The sequence below is a fragment of the Cygnus atratus genome, chromosome 8 (genome assembly GCF_013377495.2).
Source record: "Cygnus atratus isolate AKBS03 ecotype Queensland, Australia chromosome 8, CAtr_DNAZoo_HiC_assembly, whole genome shotgun sequence".
Classification (NCBI taxonomy): Eukaryota; Metazoa; Chordata; class Aves; order Anseriformes; family Anatidae; genus Cygnus; species Cygnus atratus.
The window spans coordinates 7,016,646-7,043,659 of NC_066369.1; the positions used below are offsets into that span (position 1 = coordinate 7,016,646).

Consider the following 27,014-nt stretch of genomic DNA (forward strand, 5'->3'; position numbering starts at 1 on the left):
AAAAGTTAAAGAAATACAGATCATAGAAGTGGGCTCCTTTACTTTTACCGTGAAAAATCTGAAACTTTTTCTAATATCTAGTACATATGACTGAAATGGGAAGAAGTAGTAAACTGTGTTTACACTTTGCATATCTTAGGCCTGTAAGCTAGCATGAAACTTTCTTAACAGAAAGCTGCTTACAAGGGAAGTTTGTAAATCATTGTCAAGCTGCTGTAGCACTATCTTCAGCTGTAACAAAAAGGTTTAACTCCAGTGAAATAAATGGGCTTGTCAGTATGGCTCTGAACTTACCCATTACATTTTAGTGTGTTCATTTAAAAAGAATCAGTTTATAGTTTGTTTATAGCTTGTTTTTAATTTTATTCCCACTAAAGGAAATAATATATTACAGAGGATTAGGAAATACTAACAATTTTGTTGATGTGGTGGTTTGGTAGTAAACATTTTTTCATTTCTCTCGTTTGTTATGAAATGTTACTCCTACTTCTTCAGCTAATGCTCAGCCCAGCTGCATCTTTTCCAGCTCTTCCCAGTGACAAATGAGCTGTTTTCAAGGTTTTATTCAACAGAATAAACTGTATTTTATTCTGTTCTTGAAAATGAGTAATTGTTTGAGTAAGAAATAGTTCTTAGAAGCAGAGAATGGGCATTTTAAATACACTTTTATGCCATTTTATAAAATTTTTTGCTCTCTCCTCTTTTTTACTTTGTAGGTTTTTCATCTCCCCTCCCCAATTGCCCCCTCCCCCCTTAAAACTTGTTGGTTCCTCTTATTTAACCACTCTTTTTCATTTTGGATGTTGGGAGTATCTCTTCACCAAAATACTAGCAAATCACTGTGGGAATAAACTGTGGAATTACTTTGTGTGTTCTTCCCATTCAGGGTGTTTTCACCTTCAACATCATCCATTTTTACCTTCTATTATTATTTTGATGCACTTTCTATCAAGGATGTCCATGCGTTAGCACATACCAGTCTTTTGTATGAAAATCATTAACTAACCTGTAAATAGGATCAGTCCAACACTTGTCCTTAAATACCATTACTGGTGATGCTTCCAGTCTGATGCTTTCCCTTTTATTATAAGCTGTTACCTTCTTTTTGAGAAAGTCTTCATCTGGCTTAAAGTTCAGGTACTGTTCAAGTATTTAGCTTTTAATTGATCTTAACTAATATTTTAAGGTGGAGGCACAAAGCTTTTCTTACATACAGATAATGTGCATTTCCTTTATCTAGAAAATTAATTGTCAAAGAATCTGTGAGAACCTGTGTTTTGATAACCGATGTGCTATAACATTCCATTTTCCCATTTACCATTTTTCCACTTCCAAATCTGTTTGAGAGCCTAATCAAACTGTTAAGAGCAAACTGACAAACCAGCACTTACAATCTTTGTTTTTTAAGTAATGATAGTGTTGCTTCTACTGTGCTTCCTTTACCTTAATAGATTTATTAACATTTTTTGTTTTTGTTGGTATCTTTATAATCATATGACAGAGATTTTTTTTAACTTGAGTTTTATTTCTAGGTTGTTAGAATGTCCAGTTCCATATCTCATTCTTATTAGCCCTTTTATATTTGTTTCCTTTTCCAGCATCATAGTTTTTACTGAATTGAAGCAGAGTATTTTGGCAGGGGGGCATGCCTAGCCTCTTTTATGAAGCTTAAATGAGATCTTTTTCTCAAACCATTCTCTGACTCATAATTTACAGAGATGTCTTTTAAATGATGTCGATGCTTTTGCATTGTTGGAAGCTGAAAAAGACTGTTTCATTGCTCTGAAACTGAACACACCAAAGTGTTTATACAAAACATACATATGCCAGGAATCCATAGAAGTCATTTATAATAAATATCCTGATATGAATCAAAACTATAGGTACATCTGAATTTCTTTTTTATCATATTTTCCTGGTAGTTTTTTAAGCTGTCTTCTGCCCTAGAAAGATTTCATTAAAAAAAATAAAAAATAATAAAAAAGTGGTTATATTTATTTTACATAAGGGATATTTAATCACATTCTATTTTTTCATATGAAGTAAATAACTATTTTTTGTAGAATAAATATTCTTCGTTCCTGATTTAACATTCTGTATACTTATGTTACATCTTTTCCCTCCACCCCCCATCTTTGATACTTACACTATTATGTATGTTGTACATTTATTATCTGATTCTGAGCTTTAGGAAGGCTTCCCTTTAATTAGGGTAGCATTGATGGTAGATGATCTTTATATCAAACTTCAAATCTAAGCAATTAATACTAGCATCCCACGTGTCAAATACTTCTTTTGAATGTCCGGGGATAATATTAGTTAATTCTTAGAACTACAATGAAAACTGATGTTAAACTATTTCATTAAACAATATAATTGTATTAATAAAATAATCCGCAACAGTTTTTGGCACTTGTTTCTAAGATGCCAGGGAATGCTGTCTAGAAAAATAAATAATGATTACATGATTAGGACGTGAAGAATCACAAGCCTTTGCAAATTAATAACACTAGTAATTTCAATTTTCGTTTGCAAGCTTCATGAGAGAGCTCTCTTTTTCCGAATGTGTTGAGCTGCTATTGTGTGGAAAGTAAGATGTTTTCATTGCTTCTACCAAATTCTCGTCCCTAATAACTGGTGAATTTACTTGTAACTTTTACTGCTGCCTAAATAAAGGATTGGGCTTAGCTCACAAAACATCATCTCTCCTCCATCGCCCCCACTTTTTAGCAGCTATGCAACAAGGTGTTCTTAATTGGATGTGGTCTATATTTTATTTTCAGTATTCAAAATTAGTTAGGTATGGTAGTTCTATCTTTAGTCAGCTAGAAACCAAGAGTACCATTGGAGTTACTATTTTTTCAATAAAGTGGTAGTTAAGCAGGGGGTCTCTGGATCTAAAAATAAGAGAATGAATTACTTGAACTAACAGGCCCTGATTTTCCAAGGGTGTATGGCTTTGAAAAACAGGAAGAGAAAGCCATACAGTGTATGTATGACTCCAAGTGCTGTTGTTCGTTTCATGTAGTGATTAAAATGCAACTCATAACTGTAATTTACTGAAAAGTAATAATTACTAATACAGCTAGTACCACTATCGCTTTCTTTAAATAATTCAAGTATATTTTTGGTAGCAGATCTGTTTGTCAGTATTTACATTAAATACTCAATTGGATTAATCCTCTAAAAACTAAAATTCAGTCAGTGTCTCAGCCTGCTGTTGATAGAATTTTACCAAATGTTGAGTATCCATAAATCTTATGTTAGTTTATAGTATGGAATGAATTCGTAACATTCCCCAAAGAAGTAACACCTTTCTGTTCCAAGGCTTTCTCTCCTTCTTTTCTCTCCTTCCCTCAGCAGTAGCTAAAGATGCTCTTATCTCTCTTCTTACTGTGAAATAATCCAGTGATCCCATGGTGTATGACCATGAACCCAGCATATTTGGAAAAAAGCCAACTTGGAGGAAAATGAAGAGAAAAAAAAGGAATTTAGACAAGAAAGAGAAAGGACTGGTTATCTTTGTGCTTGCCTTATTATTCCTGCTGGAATTTTTGTATTCTTAGAATGTAATTTGTTTCATGTCACTAGTCTGCTCATTGACAAGCATCAGATTGTCACTGACATTGTTTGGATAATCTGTAGTAATATATGACATAACCAAATAATTAATTTTGGTCAGTTCCTATGTACTGTTTAGTACCAGTGAATAACTCATATTTCTTCCTACAAGATGAACTGTGTATAATTGGAAAAGTGCTTTCTCACTTATCTCTCAGACTTGAGTTAGCCTTTTCAAAATAAAAAAGGAGAGATTGCTTCTTGAAAGGTTTTTAAACCTTTAAAAATATGCTTGTAGTTCTTTGAACCCTGTTAATTCTTGAAAAGAATGTTTGCATCTCTTCTGAGAGGTTTAATCATTAGTTATCTTATTTTGACTCTTTCTGGCATATCTGAGTAATTTCAGTCTTTATATACGCACATTATGTGGATGTAAATCCACATACTCATGCAGCTGCAACCTGTGCATAAGCATGACTATTGCAATATGCATCTGTAGATGCAACTAAATTACTGTTACTGGTTAAAGAAAGGCAAACAGATCTGTTAGAACTTAAAAAATACAATGGAGGAAACCCTGAACTGTGCTCAGTTGGGTGGAGAGAATCTTAGGTGTCTGCCTTGGCATCATGCCTTAATTTGTTTTGACCTTTCGTGTGTCATATTCCCATACACAGGAGTGAAAGGTCCTTCAAGTTAGCTTACGTGCTGGCAATCAAAATCAAGTTGCTGCTACCACCATTTCTGAAACCAAGCCATAGCAATCCTCTGGTGTTTCAGTATAGACTGTTTTGCTCCAATTTCCCCTCACTTAACTGTCCTTATAGGGTCACTTCTAATGTAAAACATATATATTGAACTTTTAATGGGAATTGATTAGACATCATAGCCTATTGTGTCTTTGAACTGCACGGGGTGAAATGTTTCTAGCTGTTCTGGAACTGTTCTGTGTACTTCAACAAGTTTTACTTTGGACCCATTGAAGTGTACACAGAAAAGGAGGTCTGTTTATAGCTTTCTGTTTACGATAAGGAGTAACCTTAGGACTTTGGAGCAGAACATCAAGGATTTCTCAGATGTCTTTTATTGATTATGATTATGCAGAGCTAGCATTTGCAAGGAAATAAAATATTTTTATGCAATGAGAAAATCAAGAAAAACTTGAAAGTCATCAAAAGTACTTGTGAACAAACTGATTTGAAAGTTCATTGGCTATAAAATTTTACAAATTTATTATTAAATTTTGCACAATACATATAATTTACTCAATATACATAAAAAGTGCAGAAGCTCTGAAAGGAAGTGCCAGTGATATTTTTGTCTGATATTCAGATATTTCTTATGCTTGTAGCTGCAAAATCCATCTAAAAGCAATATATTATCCTGAAGCCATACGTTATCTTGAACATACAAATTCCATTGTAACATATACACTTAAACTTATAACACTCTAAAGAAATAGAAGGGCCAACAAAGTGTGACTTTTTTTTGCAGTTTATTGATGGTCGACTATCAAAATTAAATGCAGGAAGGGGATTCTCCGATGTTTTTGAAGAAGAAATTACAGCAGGAGGCTTTTGTGGAGGTACAGTTCTAATTTGTGTGTACTCATTGATTCTTTTTCTCTGAGAACTGTTCAACATGGTGATGTCCTTATGGTATCCTATACATTCTAGAAGTCATCTTTTTACTGTTTCAGTGTTTCCATTCATTCTTGGAAAGGTTTTAGCCTTCAACAAATCACTGCTAGGACATGTATTAGTATGAATATAGTTATGTCAATATATTAAATGAAGATACGTTGTTTTAATCCAGTAAAATAATACTTCGATTTCAAGAAGTGATGAAATGTCACTATGTTAATTGTATGTTATCTGCATGTTTATATTGCTTGATAAATTCTATGCAAACTATTTAAAAATAATCTTCAAATTTGTGCTCCTGATTTTTTTCTAGATAGTTAACATTTTCAAAAATACTCCTAACTTTTTTTTTACATCTAATTATTTCTGCAGTGCAGAAAATAGTGATTTCCTGACTGTTTAGATGAATACTAACTCTAGCAAGTGTGTTACTCATAAATAAATAAATTGAACATTTGTCTATCATCTTAGGAGGAACGTTGAAAATTATACCCTCTACATTAAAAAGAAAAATAAAGTATTATTCCTTGTGCTGTTTCCCTCAGTTGTATTCCGTGACAGTTGTTTTAACACTTCTTACGCTGGTTAGCTTAAAAGTTAACCCATATAGAAGAGTGTGTACTGAATCCATTTCTGATTATTACAGGATTATTGAATAGTTTCCTGTTAAACATTTATATGCTCTATCTGCTATATTGCTTTTTAAGGTACCCTATTTGCTATCGAAGTGTTAGATCACAACGTGCATGACACAGCACAAGTACTATTTTATGGTCAATCTTGAAAGTAGAGTACAAGTGTCCTTAACAAACGGAGGTTCTGTGATTTGAACAAATCCACCAAGTTGCACATGGCAGGTTTGGATGGACATCCTTTACAAGGCTGCCCTTATGTGGGCATATTCACAGAGGAGAGAACTTGGCCCACACAGAGGAATTGTGGAGTGGTGCAGTCATCTTTACCTTCTGCAGAATACCTTTGTTATACTCAGAGTACATCAGTCCTTCTGTTAAAGATTTTCAGTGCCTTCTCCTGCCCTCTGTGTCTTGTGCTATGATCTGGCACATAATGGCACATAATTTTTTTTTTCTTGATTAAAGTGCAGTTAAGTTAAACAGAGATTTGCTTCTTTTCTGCCATTACGGTGTAACTTATGCTGCTCTGTAAACAGATTTTAGGCATTGAGCATCCATTACTCAGATAGGTGATGTCAGTATTTGGAGTCCGTTTGCTCACTGCAGTTAGGGGGTCAAGAGGCTGCAATAAAACTGCATTAGAACTGAGATAAAGTTTGCTTTTGGGCCATGCACAGGCAGCTTGTGAACCACATCTCACCTGGCCATGCTTGCAAGGGGGTGCTTGGCTTCAGGAATCATTCTTGCTTAGATTGCACTGTGTGCTTACTTTTCAAGTCAGACAAGCTGTATATTGCTAGGTTGTGGACAAATTGCTTAGAGCACATATTCAATATTTACATAACTGCCTTCTCATTATCGTTATGAAGTGCAGGGCTAACAATATGCATGCAATAGAAGGTGGTGTTTTGTGATACTAAAGAAGTAGAACTGTGGTCTCTGCAGAGTGAAATCCCATCCACTTGATCGGATGGTCCGAAGTTAAAAAAAAACAAACAGACAAAAACGTAGGTGGAACCTAGCATTCAGAAACATCACAGAAAGTGAGCTGTAAGCTGTGAAATGAACAAGTGAATGTATTCTATGGTATAGAGAGTATAATTTAAAAGGTACAAAATCAAATGGAAAATGTTTTTTAAGTAATATCTTTTTAAATTCACATTTTCCCACATATGCAATCATAACTAAACCAGTTGAGAAAATCAAACTGGAAATTGGAAAATAAAATGTTGATTTCATTATTTTTTATAAATCTTTTTTTTTTTTTTTTCCAGTTAGCTGGTCAAGATTTATTTCCCTAAATGGTACTAGTGTCATTGCTAGTAGTACAAGAAAACAGTGAAAAAGTGAAAGCCTTTGAACCCCTGTTCTCATAATTGTTTATTTCAAGGAGTCTGCATTTTCTTGTCAGGAGTTTCAACTTTGGTATGCAATGTTAGCATTGCCTTTCTGTAAATGAATATATACTGGTCTTTTGTTGTTGTTGTTTTGTTTTTATTGACTTCTCTTAAGTCTCTACCCAAGTACTAGACAGTTAAAACTTGGTGATTTTCTGTGGTCTCTTGTACTATCTCAAGTAATTGTTTAAGTCATGGGCCATGAAAGATACAGCTCAGATACGGAAAGAGTGACAGCATGGGCCAGATGATATGTGAATATTGAATAAAAAAAGGAAAGTAGATACAGTTAACGTTTTACAATAATTTCTCCTACATGAGGACATGGTGATGCCATAATCCCTGGGCTTTTCTCTAGTTCTTTTTCCTTGGGATGGTACCATCTGCAGTCCATATCATTGTCTTACTTGAAAGTTTACCCAGGGGGATCATTATGCTTGAATGAAGTTCATTTATATGTTCTTTCCTCCATGCTGGTGTATTTTACTTTATTTTTTTAGAATTTTTAGCATTATGTTACTGTACTTTTAATTTTGCTTTGTACCTCAGTTGGAATTAAAAAAAATTAAAAAAAAAAGCGTGTGGTGAAGAGATAAACATTTACAAATAAAACAGAAAATATTAAATAAGAGAACCATTTTTTTCTTAGTGTATATATGTTCTTATCTTTAAATATCATGTCTATCTGTGATTAATGAATAATCCTCTAACAGAACTTTTTATGCAAATTGTAAGGAGGGTTGAAACTGTTAAAATATTGAATGTGTGTTTGATTTTGTTTTATGTTCCATTTTAATTTCAGGAAATTCAAGATCTTATCAGCAGTGGATGCATACAGTGAAGGTATATATGTTTTGTTGGTTAAGTAATTGATTTTTGAGGAAAAAGAAAACAAACAAACAAAAAAACCTATATCCTGGACTGCCTTTTCTTTAAGTCTTCGTCCTCTTCATTATATGTATGTATGTAATGGTAAGTGTTTGTTCATTTGCAAAGAAAAGTTTAAGAATATTCTATAGTAAACAACATATCTTTGGTATATGCAAGAATTATGTGTTTTTTTTTTCTTGGTGAAAAGAAGTCCCATCCTCAAAACAAATGCCAAAACACACAAGGTACTTCTGTAAACATACAGAAGTTAAGAGTTTCAATGCATTCCCTATCATATTGGGTTCCGTAACTGTGAATTAGTTGTGACAGCACAATTTGATATGAAGTTTATCACTTCTAGTAAACAGCAATATAGTTAATATGGATTTGTATAGTTTGACTAGCCGAAGACCCTTGGAGTAACCTTGTTATTCTGCAGGATTAGTAAAATATATTATTTTAGATTAACAGAATTCTTGTGTGATTAGTTATTTCTTTCAGGTCAAAGTATTTCGGAGTTACATAATATAAGATAGGAGCACATGAAAAATAGCCAGAACTTCTGAATTGATTTTGAAATGGTAACAGTGAATGAAGAATGAAGATACATCATTCTGTTAGAATGCATTGATAAATGTGTCAGCTATGATAATGACATACTGTAACCCTTGTGTATCTGCAGAAAGTAGGTTGTGGAGGAAACACAGCTGTGGTTATTCTTACCAATTTAAGATTGTTATTTCTTTATGGCACACTGTTGATTTCCTTGCTGTTGTCTTAACTTTTGACTTATGTTATAAATCTTACTAATATAAAATGTTTTATACATTGCAGAAAGGTGGTGCGCTGATCAACACAGCAATGACCAAAGCCACTCCGGCTGTGAAAACAGCATATAAATTTGTAAGATATCTATATCAAATAAGTATTACGTAAAAATGTCATAACTACCTACCACCTCTGATTCTTCCTGAATACTGAAAAACCTAAGTATTTTACAAAAGTTTTGCAGAAAAACACTTCCGCCTGCAGAATGCTTTTAGCTTCATTTGTTTTCTCATAGAGCACTAGGGTATAGAATTGGTAACAGCGTCTTCCAGATAGCTTGTACATAACAACAGATATTTTCAGAGTGTCAATGCACTGTTATTGTTTCAATCATAATACACACTGGACGCTTATTTGAATATCATTTAGGTGGTTGATACACGGCTGTAAATTAATCCTAACATGATGACGACATGATCAAAATATGGATTCTGAAAATAGAAATTCTCATTTACACTAAGGTCCGGTAGCAACTCATGCGTTGCAAAGTTAACATGAATCTAAAATATTTTGTAAATCTACATTTAATTTTAAATATAGTGTTACAGTATGTAGTCATATATAGTATTAACACGATGCAGAGAATCTTCTCTATTCAGAAGATCGTGCAGGAAAAATGGACTCCTGGCTTACATAGATGGAATTTCTCTTTGGCACTAAGTGCTGCTCTACTGTAAAGAGGTGGTAGAGCATCAAAAATGCATGCAGCAGTCTTTTTTGTCATTTTCTGTTTAAAAAATTATATCAGAATACTCATGTTTATCTAGATTTAATGCTTATACCTTTGAACTTTAAATATCTTGTTTTAAAACGCTGCCTAACCAATAAAGCATGTTAAATTAAAAGGTACTATCTGGTATGGAAAGAAAAAAAAAAGGCAAGAGATTAAAATGAAATGGGAAGTATTTTAAGGTTAGATTTTTAAATGTATGAGAAAAGACTTTCAGCTTCCTTTTTGCTTTTCCAACTGTTTCAATAGTTGGATGCATAATAAGTAGTCCTGAATAAATCAGAACATCAGTCTAAGCTAGTATACTTCAAGTAAAGTTTTCAAAGAGAATTTTTAATTTTACATCAATGGAAAAACACAGCAGTCATGAAGAGAAAAACAGGTAAATAAATTAAATATACTTCATATTCATGTACTCATTTATAATTCAAAAAATTATTCATTAACCGGTTATTTGGAAATTATTATTCTTTGGTTTATATTAGCTTAGGCAGTGGTTACATGATCTCCCAGCACTCAGTATTGGTAATAGTCTTTGATAATCAAGATTCTTCTAAGTGAACTGCTGTTTATTCTAAGGAACACTGGTAAATTTTTTAAGGATCTGTCTGTTTACAGTATTCTCATTTAATTTCTCATACTGTTGCCCTTCTCTAGCCTACTACTAGAGAAATGAAATATGCATTTCATAGTTGCTACATAACTATTTGGTAGCCTTGAGTAAATAATGTGATTGATACCATCCCTCAGTGTTAGAACAAAGTACTCCTAAGTGCATCCAAATGCAGTGAGTGTGAACTGCAAAGTTAAAAGTGGCTCTCAGTTTAGCATCTGCTACATGGCACCCCATTGTGCTGTTATTGAGCTTATAGATGTATGATTTAAGGATCAAAAAGGCGCTCTGACCTCTTGAATCAAGAAAATGATTTTCTTTTTCTGAATTTCCAGGTACAGAAAAACGTACAAAAATAGGTGGTTTCCATGGATTTATGCCCCCAACCATATTTTAAAAGGTCCTATTTTCAAGGCAACCTTGAAAACTTTTCTAGCTCTTTGCTATATTAACCATATTCATATAGGAAAAATACCCCTTCTATTAGGCTTAGGGTTTTTTTTTGTTTGTTTTTTGTTCCCTTCACCACAATATATCCTTTTTTGTTTTTTCCTCTCCATCTCCCTCTCTTCCTCCTTCATTCTTTCTGTTTTCACATAAGTACATGATATCCTGTATTGATAATTCATTTCTCTATTGAAGAACATTCTTGGCTCTGTTTTCTATGCAACAGTGATCCTTAGCTGACTATTTTAATACATACAGAATTGTCCCCTAAATAGCAGCACTATTCTGTTCAGCAACACTGGGCAAAATCTCCATCTGCATATGAAATCACTTCATTTCTCTTAAGATTGATGTTGCCCTGCAAGTTGCCAGACTGGAACACTGTAGCAGTCATCTTGAAAATCTTAACATTTTTCCAACATGCCTTTCTGCTAAAATAGCCTTTCAAATTTAAAGGACCACTTGCAATAAAGAACTGATGTTAAAGACCATTTTTAGCTCATCTTCAGTAATATCAGAGATTTTTTGAGCATATATGTTTTTACAACATTGGCATGCATGTACTGAAAAAACATCTTAGGTATACTGATAAAGCATGAATATATAAAACATACTGACAAAGCACATATGAAATTTGTGATAAATTATTGTCCTTCTTTTTATCGCACCTGGTGTGAAAAAAAAAGAAAAATAAGTAAAATAAGTATGGTATCATAAAGCATGTTCCATGACTACAGCCAGTATTGTACAGAGCTACTTAAGTCTTTTTTAATTTTCTAGGCAAAAAATCACGCAAGGCAAGGAATAAAAGAAGTAAGGAGTAAGTTGAAACACAAGGTATGTACTACATTTTTTTACTTTCTTACCTTGCTTCATGTATGTTTGAAGCTTATACTTTACAAATCACATGAGATTTGTGTTTTTAATGACTTTTGAAATGTGCTTAGCCCTTTGTTCAACAATACATTTTTCATAACGAGCCCTCTGGCAACTATCTGTCATTCTATGCATCCACTGAATAATCTCTTTATTGTTTGCATATTTTATCATAAAACAACAGAGGTCTTCAAAGATACATTAACAGCATGTATGTTTTCATAAAGTTGATTGCTTTGATATCACAATTGAAGCCTTTGCTTCAAGCTGAGAATTTGAGATGGAAATCTTACAGTGCAATGTATTTCAGAAGGTGTCGTTGTCTGGTTTACTTTTGTAAGGTATGTGAACAATTGCAGTGTTCAAAAATGAAGACAGTTTCATTTTGCAAAAGGAACATTGCAGAAATATCAGAAAAGGTGTTTTACACATTTTGTAGCTGCATCTCCTGAACATTTTGTTTCCACTTGAGATTTTTCTTTAGGAAGAAAGAAGCATTTTTAAAATATTTTTATGCTATTTTAAGAAAGCTTTCAAAAATACTTCCTAGACATTTGAACAATTCATCTTTTAAATGACAATGTTGATAATTTGGCTCCTTGAAAGGCTAAATTTGATTTTCTTACTACAGATGGTATTTTCATGACAGTAATGGATTGTGGCAAGATAATTTTGAATGCTTTCTGCATGCATAATATAAAGGGTACATTTGCAGATAACGATTATAAATAAAGAAATTTAAATCTGTTTTGTTGCATAGGAGAGTGAGGAAGAGTATGGAACTTGCAGCACTGGTGCAGTACAGAGTGCTTCAGTCTACACATCACATAATGAGAAAAGAGGAAACTCAGAAAAACGAAGACTTGCACAGGTAAGGTCCCAGAAACTTCTGTCCTTATTCATATGATTATGAGTAATTTTTTTTCCAGCTATAGTAATGCATCAGTGAATCTGTTTAAGATTATTTTACTGTCTGTGTTTAAATAGTGTGATTGAAAGGCTATGTTTATAGCAATACTTCTGTCATAGTATACTGCTCAAAAGTAGAAAAAAATGCTATTCATACTTCATCCCTGTTGAGAGGGGGTGAAAAAAAGAGATTTATCAGTATAGATCTGAGATTTAATTTAGGCTTAAATGCTGTTTTTGATAAAGGCTTCTCACAAAAAAATACCTTCTGCTCTATTCACAGATCTGTGTTAAGCTTTTTTTTTATAAGTTTCTTATAGTTGGACTCATCAATATTGCATTTATAATAAATTGATTTGGCAGTTGCATGGCTGTTAGCCTTGTTCAGATAGTTACGACTTATTAGTTTACTAAGTCATCTAGTTAATACGGTGTCAATCTTTTACCCTTTTGTTCTCTAATCCTTTCTAGTCTTGAACTGCAGTAACAGGTGTAATGTTTCAACTTCGGAAAGTGTTTTAATATCTCTGCATTCATTTTGACAGTTTTATCTCGAAGATATCTATAAAATAGGTTTTGTAATACTTTTTTACTCAACAAATGTCTGCGTATGTGTGTATTTTAATGTGTGGGTATAGATTTTATGTTATATTGTTATTACATTTTTTAATGCATGTAATGAATTTTTATATATGGATTTTTACTGCATATATTTTAGTCAGATACAAAATATAGAAATGCAGTCCAGCTGATGTAGTAGCATTTTTTTTAACTTTAGATAGTGCAATGGTAACACTGATTTGTGCATGTAATCAATTTAGTTTTGAATTAGTTCAGTTTTATCCCTAAAGTTTTTGAAATGTAGTGTAGAATTGATACAGGTTATCGCGAAATAATGTTGAAATTGTACATTAGGGTTAAGTCGTCATTTTTTGTAGTATTATAAATAACAAAAGGATTTTCTGCTTTAATTATTTAGGCAGTGTTTAGTTTGTACGTGTTTTCATGATCCCTTTAAAGCCAGTGATAAAGTGTTAAGCTATGTGCCCGCAGTGTATTTTTATGTATAGGCAACTGTGGTGCCTCCGTTCTTTCAGGAACTTCTGTACAGCACGTTTTCTTCACTGAGTTTCAGAACAGAAGATATCCTTTGCTTTATGTATGACTCTAGAACTGTAATGTTAATAACTGGAATGGGTTCTTAAAATATTACTTCTAATGGATAACTTATTTTAATATATAGCACACCACACCAAAATATGCAGATTAGTGTAGGTCGATCTACAATTGTATGTATCTGTGTAAACATGTAACACAAATGTACTCTTACAGTCAGTGAATTTCTATAGGCTGCTTTTATTAAGGAAATCTGCAGTAATTTACTAGTATGGTAGTAGTCCTGCCTGCTGCTAAGTACAGGAGTCTAGGGATACAAAAGAATATGATTTACCTCCATGCAATTTAGCATTTCTCTTGAAGGCTTGTTCTGGCACAACAGTTAAACTTCTGTATGCTTGTTTGTTTGTATAGTGCTAAATCCCTCAATATTATTCTTGCTGTTTGTATCAGTCATTTTGAAAACAAGACAGAAAGAGTGCATATAATTCCATAGTTCTGTATGCATTTATACGTATTACACATGCATATATGTATACACACACATACAGGTATGTACATATATAGTGTTTGTTTACAGGCAAAGCAGCGTAACTAATGGCCCACAATCTAGCTGTGCTGCATCCAGCATGTCCCAGGTCTTCTAAGCTCTCTTCCCAGATGCCACCTGAGCCCAGGCTGGGGGAAGGAGCAGGGTGGTCTCTCCCAGGAACTCTGGTCTTACACCATTTCCTTCCCCTCTCGTTTACACTGTTTTCCTCCTCCCCAAAAGCAAACAAAGCAAAGATTCTCCCAAATAAGTCTGCTGTTGCTTCTCTTATGTTTTTTTTTTTTTTCCGTTTAAGTGTTTGAATAAGATAAAATAAATGCAATTTCTTTTATAGTTAGGTGCTGATTTTAAACTTTATGCACAAATAAAAAATATACGTAGGTATTCACAAGTGCGTAAGAGAGACTGTTTGATTTAGTTCTGAATCTATAGCATAAAACAAGTGAATCTCATTGTTTGCTACTATTCTAAGATTTAATATTTTTCCTGTAACTGTCTGTTGCTGCAGATGAACCTTTCCCCCCAGATTTCTAAAATGGTACCCTTGAGCGTCAGTAACAGTAGTAGTGCTAACCTGGCAATTCATGCACTTTGATAGATATCTAAAATAGGGACTGAGTATTGATTAATTTGCAACATCAATGTATTTGAACCTAAACAAACAACAAACAAAAGAGAGTGCTTTTTAATAATCTTCTTGTTCCAATCTAGAGGCACCTCTGCTCTTTCTCTCTCTTCCATATTATTTTAAAACTTGTAAATATAGAGAATTTGTTACTATATTTTGTGTCATGTTAGATGCATATGTTGAGCTATTCATTCTCTAATGCTTGGAACCAATTAAATACTAACTAATAGTTATCTGAGGTACTGTAAAATGTATTTCATTTGAAACATTGTGTATGATACAAAAGTTTCCTTCACTCTAAAACACCATTTTAAATGTCGGTTTATAAGGGGATTTTGGGGACTGGGGATGTTTGCTTTACAATAGAAAGTGAATCTGCTTTTACCCCAATAAATAGTAGTTTGTATGTGGGTCTGCTAATTAGTACGGTTATTTCCTGTTTTGTTGATGAGGCTTTAATAAATGTCAAGGGTACAGCCATGAAGATCTCCCAATTAGGCTTTGCGTTTGTAAAACCCAGCCCCTTTGCTTTTGTGTAAAGATGACAGTTCCAACTGCAGCCTCAGCCTAACAGGGCTCAAGGGAAAGGATACTTCTCTGGTTTTATTGAAAACAAGGCCAGTTTGGCCCAGGGAGAATACCAGCACTGGTCACAGTGCAGAGCGGTTTTTAACAATGAATATTTACTAAGCTTTATCACTTCTGTCATAGTGGTTTTATTATATTTTCTTTTGCCAGATTGGCAATAGACTTTAAAAAACAAAACAAAACAAAAAAAAACAACAGTAAAGCAAAACAAATCATAGCATGTAAAATAGCTGTCAAAATCTAATTGGAGGATAAATAATTCAATGTGTTATTGCAAACTGTAGTGGTCAGCTTGCCCTCCTATAATTTGCATTTTGAAAATCTTTCCTAAAAAAAAAAAAAGTAAAAATAACATGAGCACACTCATGTGCCTGTGTGCACGCACACTCACATACACACAATTAATCTTTACCTAAGATGAATTGTTCTATCTCTGTAATATTCATTTGAGCTTACTCTTGCTTAGGTTAGCTGTTCTAGGCTTTTTATATGTGTGAGCTTAACTATATTGCAAGTCAACATTAACAGATGGATTGCCCTAAGCAAGGGAAAACCACAACAACAAAATCTAGTGAAAGTGGAGGATTGAAGCTTTTTATTGTTAAGCCTTATTAAAACCTTGGCATGTGCACTGCTGTTAACTGTTTCATGTCTAGATCTAATACCAAGTCTGATATATTTTATCTTCTACTTTAATTAGATAGAGAGGATATGATATATAAGAAATTACCAGCTATACATTTTTGAAATAAAAATTACTGCAAGCATGAGGTTGCTTCAACTCTTTTAGCAATATCTTGCCAACAATATTGCTGAGTTCCTTTAACTATTGATGAGGGAGGTATGGTAGTGCATGTATTAGACTACTGAGCATTCAGTTTTTGCATAATCCATTTTAATTCTGTTTTGTTACATACACCCAGGTAATGATTTCTAGGTAGACAAGGACCTAAATGCAGCAGGAGCTCTACAAAATTGCTCGAAATAAATAATTGAAAAGAGAATGTGTCTATTATGAACCTGGTTAGAATGCTGGGAAGATCTGTTTGATTTCATGAATAAGATCTTTGTAATTTTACTGTTACATCGGGTGATAGGGTAGCTTATTAAAAATGGAGCATTTAGGGATGTAAATAGTACTAATGTATTTAGTGGCTAATAAAATATCCTTGCAGATTTGCAGAATGCCAAGTAACAAGTACGAGTTCATTTTATAATGAGTAAGTTAGCAATGCTCCCTTGTCTCTAAGGAAAGGTATGTAATACCTGTACCTTTAGGCATGCACTAGTCTGCAGACGTAGTGGAAACTTGGGCATTTGGGTTTGAAGTGTGGATTTACCAGGAATCTCTGTGTGTCACTGCTACTTTAAATGCTTGTATATTGAAGAAGCCAAGTGAGCTACTTTCCATGACTCTGCAGGATTTAAATATAGTGTCTAAAAAGGTTTTAAAAACACTTTTGCATAAAGTAATAAAAGACAAGTTTGTCTGAACTTTTTCCTTAGTATTCCTGAACAGAATTACCTTTCTTAAACAAACAAACAAACAAACCCACACAAATACAGCTCTTACAGTTTTACTGTAGTATGTCATTAACTAGAAAGTATGTAATTCTGCTTGCAGTAGGTATACTTGGCTTCTCTTCAACAAAGAGAGCAAGTGTCAGGGAGGAGGATGTTCTCAGAATAACCTTACCTTCAGGAGTGCCGCATTTATCAATACCCCTACAATGGCCAGCAAAATAAGTGATATAATCATTAGCTACAGAGGGCTTCGAGTAACTGATTACCTCCTAACCTGAAAAAAGGTAGCGAGAGGGAGCTATTCTGAAGATATTTTTTTTTTCCGCAAACATAAAAGAGGAGAGAAAATGCTTGTGATAATGCAGTACTGAATATACATATTTTATATCAGGAGACTGAACCCCTTTAAGAAAGTAAGAAAAAAAAAAAAAGGAAAAAAACACACAGAAACCCACAATAATTTCAGAAATATAATAGCTCTGGTTAAGGACCTGTATCTATATTTGGATTCAGACAATCTGCTTGAGATCATATTTATACATAAAGTCCATAGAAAATACTGGTTACATAGCTGGAGGTAACTTTAGCTCTCATTGACTACAATTCTAGAAATTGACAGATTTCATAAATAGGAACAGCTAGTTTTCATGTAGTATACATTTTGTTTATGTGAAATACAGATTTGAAGTAAGCTTCAGTTGATCAGTACGTTCTGTTTCTTCAGCTAATATTATATAATTTGAAAATACTGTAAATATCATTTAGCTTCCTTTTAAGTTGGAGAAGAATCTTTTGTCTTGGTGTGTCAAGTGAGATCTCTTCATTCTGCAAAACAGTCAGATTTCCTTTTAATTAAAAATGAAAAACCTAAGCAGCAAAAATTCAAATTGTAGATTACGAGAGTGCCCTCTCGTGGCTCTAACACCTTTCCTCAGTGGTACATGCATACATGTATCCTCTGCCATGTATAAACCTTGTTTTTTATGACAGCAGACCATTTAGAAATCAAGCACTACATCCTCACATTATTGTTATTTTTTTTTTTTAACTAGAAGATTAGCAGGATTTAATTAACCTAACTATTTAGGTGCTTTCATGTATCATGCATAATTTTATTTTCAGGAATGCACCCTGCCAAGTAGAGCTATAATTACCACCTTGCTCAAAGCTTCCCCCTCGCAAGATGATAGTAGATACTGCCTCTGAGCAGTGACAGTGACTGATTTTCATTTAGTCAGTGAGCACATTTAAACAAAAAAGAAGCAATAGAGCTTTGTAAAGTGTATTTTGGTGTTTTTGTTAGTATGAGTTTTTTCCTGTTCTCTGCCCCAATCTCTCCATGGGTTTAAGTGAAGGAGTATTGCAAGTCTCTGGCAGGATCCTGCCATTCATTTTACACCTGCAAAGTGAAGTAAACCTTGCCTGTCCTTCTTCAAGTTTTGCAATAAGCATCACCTGAGATCTCTCTCCACTAATTACTGATTCCTTTTTTTTTTTCCCTTTTTTTTTTTTTTTTTTTTCCTTTTAAAGAAGTGTGGAAAGATAGGGTAATGGTCAGGAAATTGGTCTGGATTTTTTTGTTGCCCTTTGTGGTATTTAATGCAACACTTGCTTTTTTCAGGGCAAAATCACCAGCACATCTACCTGTGATCTATCCAAGAGAGATATTTAGACAATCAAAAAGTTTGCAGATGCTTTTTCTGGTTATTAGATTTTAGTTCTTTAACAGAAGGGCAGCCTTTCTGAGGGCCTTTCTTCCACAAGCGAGAGGGTCTGACAGAAAAAGGCTGCTTCACAAACAGAATTTATAGACATCTTTGTGTAACAGTGCTATCTTCTGCTTAGTTTGCTGTGTTCCTTCTATATTCCTGAAGAGCAATCATGGGTAGCATTCTGGCTCCACGTAGCAAAGCAGGGAACCAAAGGGTCAGTCCACCTGTGTCCATTCCATATTGCTTTTGCCTTCTGGCCTCAAAGTTTGGAGAGCACAACCTTATGTCTAAAGCTTCAGCTCTGGTACTGTCTGTTCCCTAACCTTTTCTTTCCCTCTCTAATCCTGTAACTGAGTAGGAAGAAAAAAAAAAAAGAATAAAGAAGTTCAATTAAAAAATAAAGTTTGCCCTGGGGGCAAAAAGAGGAATCAGTGGAAGGAACAGAAAGAGCCTTTCCTGCAGGGATCTCAGTGTCCCTGAATATGAAAGCTCAGATTAAATCCATCTAATTTTAGACACTGAAATGCCAAAGTTAGTAGCGATGCTTTTTCCACAGTAAGTAGAAAGACAGAGGCATGACCAAAGGGCATTTCAGCCCACCTAGCATCTGGATTGAATCCCAGTGCTGCCCTTTCCCGATGCTTATTATCTCATTTGTCAATAAAGCATCTGAAATTAGCGAAGAGTATGCATATCTGAGTCCCATCCGTGTTCCCAGGTGCCTTGCAGAGAAAGGCCCTCTTTGTCGAACAGAATACCCCTAGTGGCGTCAAACAGGTGGAGGGACTCCTCTTCACTGCCCGATTCCTCTGGCTGCGAGCCTTGGACAGAAATTTATTTAGAGGCAATCTTTCTGTTCCTAAGGCACAATCACTTTTTCTTTGCAAATGTGATTAGTCTGTCGTCATGCTTCGTACAGAGCTTCCTTCCATAGGCTCGTCTGTAGCTTTGATGGACAGAGTTCAGCACTGCTCAGGTTTTACCTTCTATAAATTTTGTGATATTTGGTCTTCTGATTAAATTTTGAAGTTTGAAGATATATGATGTTTGTGTTTGTGATCACGTCTGCTTCCTACATTTTACCTTCAGTCACTTGTATTGTTCATTTAACATGTTTGTGTTTTGTTAGTTCTTCCTTTCAGAGAAGTCACACATGATCTGTCATCAGCAATTCCAGCAGGGATCTTGCCATGTGATACTTATGCTGGTGCAAGGATACGATGCACATTTTAATGGAAGTATTGATTTAACCAGTAATCTTGTTTTTTACCTGCTTAGGAACGGTATCAAATAGATAGCATATTCCAGCCATGTAAGCTGGGTTTACAACTCTTCTGAATCACTGAAGTCGCTCTGTGCTCCCAAGCTACATCCCGGTCTCTGGACTTGCATGTTACCTCAGAAACATGCTCCCTTTCCTGTCTTCCACATGCCTTTGTGCATATGGACATCGATTAGTTATTCCTTTCTTTTTGTGCTTCTCTTATCTTCATCTTCTTACACTGGAAATCTCAGGTGTCATGTTTTAAAGGACTAATGCTTCTGCTTGTTGCCAATGAAAGGAAAGCCAGGCAGCCTTTGGATGCTGCACTCTCCACAGCAAGGATGCTGCATGGCGTGATGCCACAGCGTGTCAGCTGAAAATGACCATTTTTGCTAAGAATAGCCGCTGTGCCATGGAGAAGAACGAGACCGAGCTGGCTACTTGGGAGTGAGACCCAGCTTTAGGCAGAGTGGGGCCTCGGTCTGTTTCAGAGGGGTAGGAGATGGTGCAGGCTTCCTGAGAAAAACAGCTCTGTGATTCTTCAGAGAAAATGAAACTTTATTTGCTGTTTTGGGGAAAAGGAACTATTTCTGAAAAAAATATGAGCAGAAGCATGATTAATCCATAAAAATCAAAAGCAGTATTACAATATCCTCAAGTATCATCTGTGTTCAGGAGTATAAATGTAGAAGGTTTAGAGTCTGTTAATTTTTCACCACGCTAATTCAGAAAAGAAAGAATTAGAATATGCTTTCCATGACTAGGTACCTCAACAGATTTATCACTCCTATAACAAATCCTACCTCAGCACTGATACTAATGTTTCATTTAACTTTATAGAAGCAGTGGAGGTCTCTATTATGTCACAGCTTACTTGTAACTTCAGTATGTAAGAGTATGTAACCCATACTCTTATCTATAAATTTCTGGTTGACTGTGTCTTTAAACAGATTTGAGGGATTTCATGCTCTTGTAGGCTCTTTATTGCCACAGACGAGGATTTCTTTCTCTCATTGGGGACCTACTTCGTGGATTTATTTTTCTGCATCATTTTAGTTATCAGGATCTCAGAATCAATGATGCTTTTGTCTCATGGCATATAGTTGTGCATATTTCCAGCTACTCCGTGCTCTTTCAAATGCACCATGTGCATCTAAATTTGTTAAAGCAGGGAAGGCTTCTGTACTAGGAAGGATGGAAGTTGTTTAGTTTGTGCCATATCCTTGAAAAAGGAAAGGCATTGAAGAAGAGAAAGTTTGGTAACTGTACTTCTGTTTTATCTCTGTTTTTCCTCTCTTTCCCTCATCAGTCTTGTCTCTTGTGGAGTGTTAGGTGAAGTGCTTTTCCTGTGATCTCATTATCCATGGCTTTAGTTTTCAGTCCTTAACCGGAAGGAAAGGCAGTGGGTTGTGGTTAACTAGAAAGTCTGATAGTCTGAGATCTTTTGCCTCCCTACTGGAGGTGAAATTGTAATTATGTATGTGATTGCGTTGCAGAGGATAGATGAAATAAAATACAGAAACGTAAGTAAAAGTGGATTTTTGTTTATTTTTTTTCTCATACTGAATGATCTTTAAATTGTTAAGAAAAAGCAAGCAGTACTTCATATATTTAAACCATAGTAGATATTTTTCTTTACTTGAAACTCTATATGTGTTGATATATTGAGTAGCCAGTAAATGTGAAATTATATACGTGCTGCCATTTATCAAAAGATTATTTGTTTCTCACATTGAGGACAATTAATGGCAGCAGCCTTATTAAACTTCCTGCGTTACTGCTGATCAATAAGCACTCATTCCAGGAAGTTATGCTTCTGAAAGGTCTGGTGTTAAATAAAAAGCTGACATTTCAAAGATTGACTTTCATGCCCAATCAAGAGTGTAACCATCTTACATTTAAATCCTTTAGTATTCATGTATTTTGTCTGCATTTTTACGCCAAAGAAGCACATTTTGTGAGGCTACCAATAAGCAGAAAAGAGCAGTTTCAGGACTTACTCTCACTTTGTTTGGTTCTACCCATATTTATACTGTCAGTACCTTTTTTTTTTCTTCTTGGTTTCAGTGATCAGAATTTGCCACAATTTTAACAGACCAGTTGCAGAAAGATTTTGGAGTCAGGCAGAAACCAAAGAGGACAGATATGACTCCTCAGTCAAATGCATCACCTTTATTATTGAAATAACATTCAGGATTCAAGGCAGGTTGCCTGCAACCAGTGGAAAACGGAAGATTGCAGTAACAATGCAGTAAGTCATGAGCTTATCAGCTGCAGCCATACAATTCCCCCAGAACATGTGAGTGTCACTTCCAAAGCAAAACAGTACCAACAAGAACCCTCACACTCTGGGGAGCTGGGATGTCTGAACACATCCTTGCTCTGACTGTGGTTGTTCGTCTGCTGTGTTTTACACAACAGCGTAAAACAGTGGTTCAACAGTGGTGTGTGCTGAGCATAAGCTCATTGTGTGATAAATATGTTGAACTCTACAATATTCTGAGCAAGATGAGAGATGGGTTCTTGTGATGCCGTGTGCCTGAAGATAAGAAAAATACGAAATGCCTGATTTTGAAATGCCTATATTATGTAAGCCAGACTAGTTGAAAGAAGCAAAACAGTTAAGTAGTTTTTAAGAAGTTTGTTGCTTTAGTTTATAGAAAAAAACATGACAGCAGTCTATTAAGAATTTATAAAGTTCTGGTGCAACAAGAAAGGAGTATTACAATATCATTTCTCGCAGTAATGAATGGTCTGGTTGTTGTTAGAATGTTGATCAGGAAGGAAGCAGAAATCTGTTCTTTTTTCATAAAATGGTATAAAAGAAGGTTACACACTTCAAAATGCAGAAAAGACAGAAATTAAAAGCTTAAATAACTGCAAACAGCAGGATACGTCAGTAATGGAAGGACTTCTTAAATGACTTTGACAGCTTTTGCAGGTGCATGTACTATGTCACTTTGCCTGGTGGAGCATTGAAAAAGATTTATGGTTCTCCTTTTGCAATTTATTAAGAGTTTCTTTCTTTGTTTTTCTTTCTTTGCAAAGTAGTCTGGACATACCCCTCCCTTGCAGTCATTTTTATTACAGCTCCTAGAGGAAAGTCATCTATTCAAAAACATGTGTTGCTTGTTGTCTCAGTGGCTAACTTGCAGAGCTGTAAACTCTGGAGAATGTTGTTATTTACAGCCAGATATTCTCCTTCCCCCCCCCCACTTTTTTTTTGGTATAAAAATCCCATTTTATTTGATTTAGTTCTTGAAATTTGTCTTGTGTAATTTTGCACCCCTAAACATTTAAATTGGTAGTAAAAATAGTTTCTGAAAGAGAAGATTCTGACCATCAGCAACTAGAAGTTTTGTGGTGTTTTTTTTTTATGACGTGTGCTAAGTTATACTCCTTTGTATGATGTTATTCTTGCTTTCACTAACATGCTTGCATAATACTGTCTGTAGATTCTCCAAGGGGCCACATATGGGGGCCAAAAACTGTTATGCCTGTGGTGTTTACTGACTTTAATTTTATTCAGTTTCTGTTTGTCACAAACCCAATTTTCTGTCTATGGTCTTTGAAACATTATTTGTTATGTTAAAAAATCATGGAGTTACCTTGTGAGAATTTATTCCATTGACAGTGTTAACCCATCTGCAGATAAGCAAGCATCTCTTTTGTTTTTGTTTTCTGAAATTTCTCCATAGTTTTAAAGAACATTCTGTCCTGCAAAATCGTGTCTTTGCATTAATAGAAGTAAAAGTGATGGCAGCATCTAATTCAGATGCATATTCCAAGAAAGTGAGACAGAGTTTTGCCCTCCAAGAGTCAGTCAGGATTAGAGCTTTAACGTAAATGAATGTCGCGTCAGTCAGAATTTTCCAGAGGAGGTAGTGTATTACCAGTCTTACAGAAATAAAGTATTTTAATTGCCTAGTGAAGACAAATACTAAAATTTAAATACTGCCCTGGTGGCAGTAATCTCTAAGATAACCGATTAATAGTATCAATTAAGGCAAAATGGTTAACCTTCCCTTTAGTTACATGCAGTGGTGTGATTGATTACAATAATGATGGGAATCACTCAAAGAACTCACAAAACTGGGAAAGAGATTGAATTTGCAAAGGAAATTTAACTTGACTACAGCTACTGAAAGGAATAACCAAAATGCTTTTACTCATCTTGGTGTGGTCTGATTACCAGATAACTATCCTGGCATGAGAGGTGTAGCCACCAAAATGGACAGTGAGCCATCTTCTAATAATTTATTTTCTAATTGCCAGTTTATGTTGTATTTAATATACCTGTATTATATTCATGAAGAGTCTCCTAATAATTGGATCAGTGTTTGAGGTCAGTCTTTTTAATGTCGTTTGTTCTTTTCATAATATTATGGTTTTATGATTTTTACTGTTACTTGCACCTGGGATTTAAGTCCTGCATTTTGGTGCTTGATTCCATTAAACATTTCTAAATGTTTATTACATATGTTGATTCTTTGCAATAAAGTAATCATAGTCAAACCATTTCTGTTCAAAGGTTAAAAGTTATTCTTGTTTGGTGCTAACAAATTACAAAATGTTATTTTGTTACATGTCAAGTAAGTCATATCTTGTGATGACATATTTATTCAAAGTTGTTTTACTTCATTTGTCTGTAATATTTCCTAAACCTTCCTAGTTTCATATTCAATGAATAGTGCATCATAAATCGGTCCAAACTACTCCAATTCCATTGGGTACTATTTGTTTATTCCACTAAGATCAGCCAATGCAGGAAGTATGTTCTAAAAGGTATTTCTCTCTAAAATACATGAGAAGTATCAGTAGTATATTTGTTTCTCTGTGTTCTATCCTATAACTTTTGCTCAGGGTGAAGCTTACTTTGTTGTTTTTTTTTCCTAGTTTTTAATACTGTAATAATTCTCTTGCTTTCTGTTTTGTTTTTTATTTTTAGCAGTTTTTATTTGGTTTAACACATTAAGAACCCTGTTTCATCTTTGTCAACAAAAGATACAGAAAGTGTTATCAAAACTTGGTGCTTTAATTAAAACCTCTCTTGTTGAATGAGAATAACGTGTCAGCCTATAAAAAAATGTATATTAGGGCATTCCTGATTGTAATGGGGAAAAAAGGACAGTGTGTCCTGGTACATATAGAACACTGACAACATCTGTAACAGGTGGCATATTGAAATCCTCACAATACAAGATTTCAAAACTTCTTGTAATCTGAAGTTAAGGTTTTCTCCCCCATCAGGGGCTTGTTGTAGGCTTAAGCATTTGGTGAACTGCATGATGAGATGTGGGCAGTAACACTTTATATTTACATATGATTTTCTTTAAAGTTAGCTAACACTGTTTTCCCTTTGCACAAATTCTATCCATGTCTTTAAATTACGGCCAGTTTTCCAAGGCTCAAAATCACTTATGTGGATTAATTGCATCTATAGTTTTTTGTTGCTGTTGTTTTTTAATTAATATTATTTTATTTTTATTTTGTTTTTGGGTGGGGTATTGTTGATACAAAACAAATGTAAGAGATGCAGAGACCTTGAGACAGTCATTTGTGAAGCACAAATGGCTAAAATTCCTGACTTAAGTGTTCTGGCTGAGGCAGAGCAGTTGGTGTGCTGCAAATTCGCATGCTATCACAATGAGTACTCACTAACCTGTTCGATCAAATTGTTATTTAGCAAACAAAACCAGGCTGAAGACTTTTACTATACTTGAAAAAGAGTCTCTATGCAAGCTCCCTTGGGAAGCTCTGAACGTATGCTAACGTTGAGTTAACTGTAATTTACAGTGAATTATCCTGCGCAAAGGCATTCTTAGTGCGCAGTTATCAAGCTGGCATACTATCTACTCTGCCCTTCTGTTTAACAGCCTAATATAAATGCAGCTATGTAAAGAGACTCTAGGCTTCTTTTGTATTTACTACTTCAAAAATCCATACTGTGCTCAGCAGACCACATTAACCTCAGAACTTTGCAAATATTTCTATCAGAAAATAGTAAAACAGTGTTTTGTCATTGCAGGAAAGGGTAGGCAGTAGACTTTAGTGATGCTTTACCTCATATAGCCAGCCTTCTGCTAACCAAGGCTTTGCATAAATAATAATGCACTCTATAGGCCATGAGGAAAAATGGTTTTCTAGCCCTAATTGGTGATGCTTGAGGATTTCATGTCCTTTTCTAACAACCTTTAGAAGACTTGATCGATATGTGGCTTTCCTCATCAGGTGCTCAGAAAGTCTTAATGAGTATAGTAGCAGCTAGGTTCCAAATAATTAATGTTGAAATAGTTTTTTGTTGTTGTTGTTGTTCTTTTTTGTTTGTTGGTTGGCTTTTTTTAAAAACAAAACAAAACCAAATAATAATGTGAATTTTCTATCCTCCAGACACGTTTCAACCAGCGTCTCAGTAACCAGGATTTTGCCTTGGATGAAGATGATGATGATGAAATGGAGAGAACAAGCAAGTAAGAAGTCTGTTAGGATATATGTGTATGTATGGGAGAAAGGGAAAATAACTAGCATTATTTAGCAAACTTGAGTTCAAGTGACAAATCTTTCTCCTGTCCAGGCTGCTAGCTTGATTCTGAATCTGTAAGATGTCAAGTAGTGTAGGATTAAATCCTCTTTTAAAAGCGGGGCAGGCTATTATGTGTTTTAATTACTTTTAGTGGCTAGGAGAGTTTGATGTAATCCTCAGTCTTCACAGACTCGAGATAAAATGATAAGCTACATACACAAAGAAGCAATGAAATAATATTCATCAACACGGTGGGCAGCGACCTCAGCTAATCTGGTCTTTAGTCTGCTGTTGTGGTCATCACAATGGAAAGTTTTCTCAAGGGTCTAAAAAGAATGATTGCCTTGTGAATTTTATGTGAAGGTCTTACTATGTGTGGATTAAAAGAAAATCTGAAATTGAAACTTAACTTTTGTTGAGGCATTCTCTGAATTCAGAAGATGATATTTGATAATGAATATGTGGCTACAAAGCATGAAGGCCATTGAAAGCAAAGTCAAGCAGCCTGATGCAGGAGGAAAATGGGGGCTACAGAAGAGTTCAAAGGATGTGATCAAAACAGTGAGCTATCGAAACAGACTTTATGGTAGTATTCTGATC

At 34.6% G+C, this 27,014-nt stretch overlaps 1 protein-coding gene across 2 annotated transcripts in view; it reads left to right on the forward strand.

Moving 5' to 3' along the window:
* Nucleotides 1-27,014, forward strand: part of DENND1B (DENN domain containing 1B) — a 159,299-nt gene that overhangs the window by 122,445 nt on the left and 9,840 nt on the right. For both annotated transcript variants that reach the window (XM_035537601.2, XM_035537603.2), the window contains 6 exons: nucleotides 5,056-5,146; nucleotides 8,039-8,079; nucleotides 8,941-9,009; nucleotides 11,505-11,561; nucleotides 12,361-12,471; nucleotides 26,282-26,361. In XM_035537601.2, coding sequence (XP_035393494.1) covers nucleotides 5,056-5,146; nucleotides 8,039-8,079; nucleotides 8,941-9,009; nucleotides 11,505-11,561; nucleotides 12,361-12,471; nucleotides 26,282-26,361 — 449 coding nt within the window. The remainder of the gene's footprint in view (nucleotides 1-5,055; nucleotides 5,147-8,038; nucleotides 8,080-8,940; nucleotides 9,010-11,504; nucleotides 11,562-12,360; nucleotides 12,472-26,281; nucleotides 26,362-27,014) is intronic.